The following is a 2,500-nucleotide window of genomic DNA, read 5'->3' on the forward strand; positions in this document are numbered from 1 at the left end:
AAGAGTTGGTGCAAGGACACAGCCTTGCCTTACTCCTGAACTAACAGTGAAGAAGCTTGACAGGTCCCCACCACACTTTACAGCACTTTCAGTACCAGTATACAGGCTTGCTATAAGTCCAATAATCCTTGTTGGAATTCCTCTCAGTCTCAGGATCTCCCAGAGTGATTCCCGATGCACCGTGTCGAATGCCTTCTTGAGGTAGATGTAGGCTGCAAGCAGCCCACGCCCGAACTCATGACGGCACTCTACAATGACTCGAAGCACAAGGATACGGTCTATTGTAGACTTACCAGGAGTGAATCCGGATTGCTTCAGTCTCTGATGCCTCAGTAGATGGTCTCTGATACGTCTTAGAAGGATGTGGGCGAGAACCTTGCCTTGTATACTGAGCAGTGTGATGCCTTGGTGATTGCTGCAGTCCCAACGGTCCCCCTTCCCTTTCCAGAGAGGGATGACCACACCCCTTAACAGGTCAAGAGGAACGGAACTGTACTGCCAGATGGCAGCCAGGACAGCATGTAACCCCCGCGCCATAAGTTCACCACCAGCCTTTAACTGTTCAGCTGGTATGCCGCAGATACCCGCTGCTTTACCACTCTTCAGCTTGGAGATTGCCCCCCTAACTTCAGTTAGGGAGGGAGGGTCCTCACTGATGGGTGGGTCTGGCAACGGGGTCTCGGCACTCTGCGCATCTAAGTTAACTGCTGGTGGGTCAACCTGGTACAACTGCTCAAAATATTCAGCCCAGTGTTCCCGCACTGCAACAGGATCTGAAACGATCTGACCACTTACTAAGCGAACTGCTGTCGTCTGTGAAGAGGGCTTGGAATTCAGCTTTCTCAGGGCTTGGTATGCAGGACAAAGGTCATTTACTATGAAATGGCCTTCTACCTCCTCTGCAAGACTCCTAATAAACTGTTCCTTGTCCCTTACTAGCAGAGATCGAGTTCTGCGCACAGACCGGTGCAATTCCCGATCCCCTGTCAGACGAGCTGCACGACAAGCATCTGTGGCTTCCAGTGTCTCCTGCGAGATGAAATTCTGTATTGCTCTCAGGCGTACACCAATCATGTCTTGAGCTGCATCAAGCATTTCACGCTTAAAGGTATCCCACAGGAGAACAGGGTCCGTCAGACTGTCAAGCCTTGTGAAACGACCAGAGATTGCCTCAGCAAACCCACAGGCACACTCCCCCTTCCTCAGCCAGTCCAAATGAAACACACTAGGGTGATCATTAGACTGCTGGGGAGTTTTGAAGTGGACCCAGAGGGTAGCCACAACCAATTTATGGTCAATACCACAGAACTCAGCACTCCTGTACACCCTGCAATTCTAGAGGATCGTGCAACGAGTGCTAACGAGTATGTGGTTGATCTCCTTGGCTGCATTATCCGCATCGCTGTACCATGTCCAATGATGTGGGTCCAGGTGTTGGTACCAGGAGCCAGAAATCCTCAATTTCTAGGATCTAGCAAAGTCCCAGAAAAGAAGGCTATTCTCACTACCGGCATCAGCTCCTGAGCCATGGGGACCAACAGACATCTCATAGCCAGCTCAATCACAACCAGATACCGCATTGAAGTCACCTAGAACAATGCATACATCTTGCCGGGGACATCTGTCTGCCACATATATATACATACATATATACACATACAGATATATATACATATATATACTTACAGACATATATATATATATGTATATATATATATATATATATATATATATATATATATATATATATATATATATAAATATATATATATATTATATATATATACATACATATATATATACACATATATACATACATATATGTACATACATATATATATATATACAGATATATATAAATATATATATATCTCAATATAAATAAATATATATATATATATAGAAATATATTTAAATATATATAAGTATATATATATAAATATATATAAATATATATAAGTATATATATATAAATATATATAAATATATATATATATAAATATATATATATATATATATATATATATATATATATATATATATATATATATATATATATATATATATATATATATATATATATATATATATATATATATATATATATATATATATATTATGTATTATATATATATGTAGAAAAGGTATGAATGAAAAAGGATATGTATTTGACCAAATTTGATTACGTCTTCATCAGAAATACATACATGAGAGAAAATACATAGCATATATATATATACTACATGGGAGCTGGAAGATCACCTGATGACTGTGACCTCACACTTCTTATACGCATAATAGCAGCCGCGACCTTGGATACTTTAATACTGCCTGATACGGTGTTCAAATTCTTTTCTGTCGTGATGTATGTAAATGTATAAATAAATATATATATATAAATATATATATATATATATATATATATATATATATATATATATGTATATGTATATATGTATATATATATAAATATGTATATATATATATATATATATATATA

At 37.9% G+C, this 2,500-nt stretch overlaps 1 protein-coding gene across 1 annotated transcript in view; it reads right to left on the reverse strand.

Moving 5' to 3' along the window:
* The window catches only part of LOC113800473 (uncharacterized), a 29,467-nt gene extending 27,922 nt beyond the window's left edge, over window positions 1–1,545 (reverse strand). The window contains exons 1-2 of the mRNA XM_070127434.1: window positions 1,540–1,545; window positions 294–1,335 (exon numbers count right to left, since the gene is read on the reverse strand). Of these exons, the coding sequence (XP_069983535.1) occupies window positions 294–1,335; window positions 1,540–1,545 (1,048 nt within the window). The remainder of the gene's footprint in view (window positions 1–293; window positions 1,336–1,539) is intronic.
* Between the last annotated feature and the right edge of the window lie 955 nt (window positions 1,546–2,500).

Source organism: Penaeus vannamei, chromosome 11 (genome assembly GCF_042767895.1).
Source record: "Penaeus vannamei isolate JL-2024 chromosome 11, ASM4276789v1, whole genome shotgun sequence".
In the NCBI taxonomy this organism is placed as follows: domain Eukaryota; kingdom Metazoa; phylum Arthropoda; class Malacostraca; order Decapoda; family Penaeidae; genus Penaeus; species Penaeus vannamei.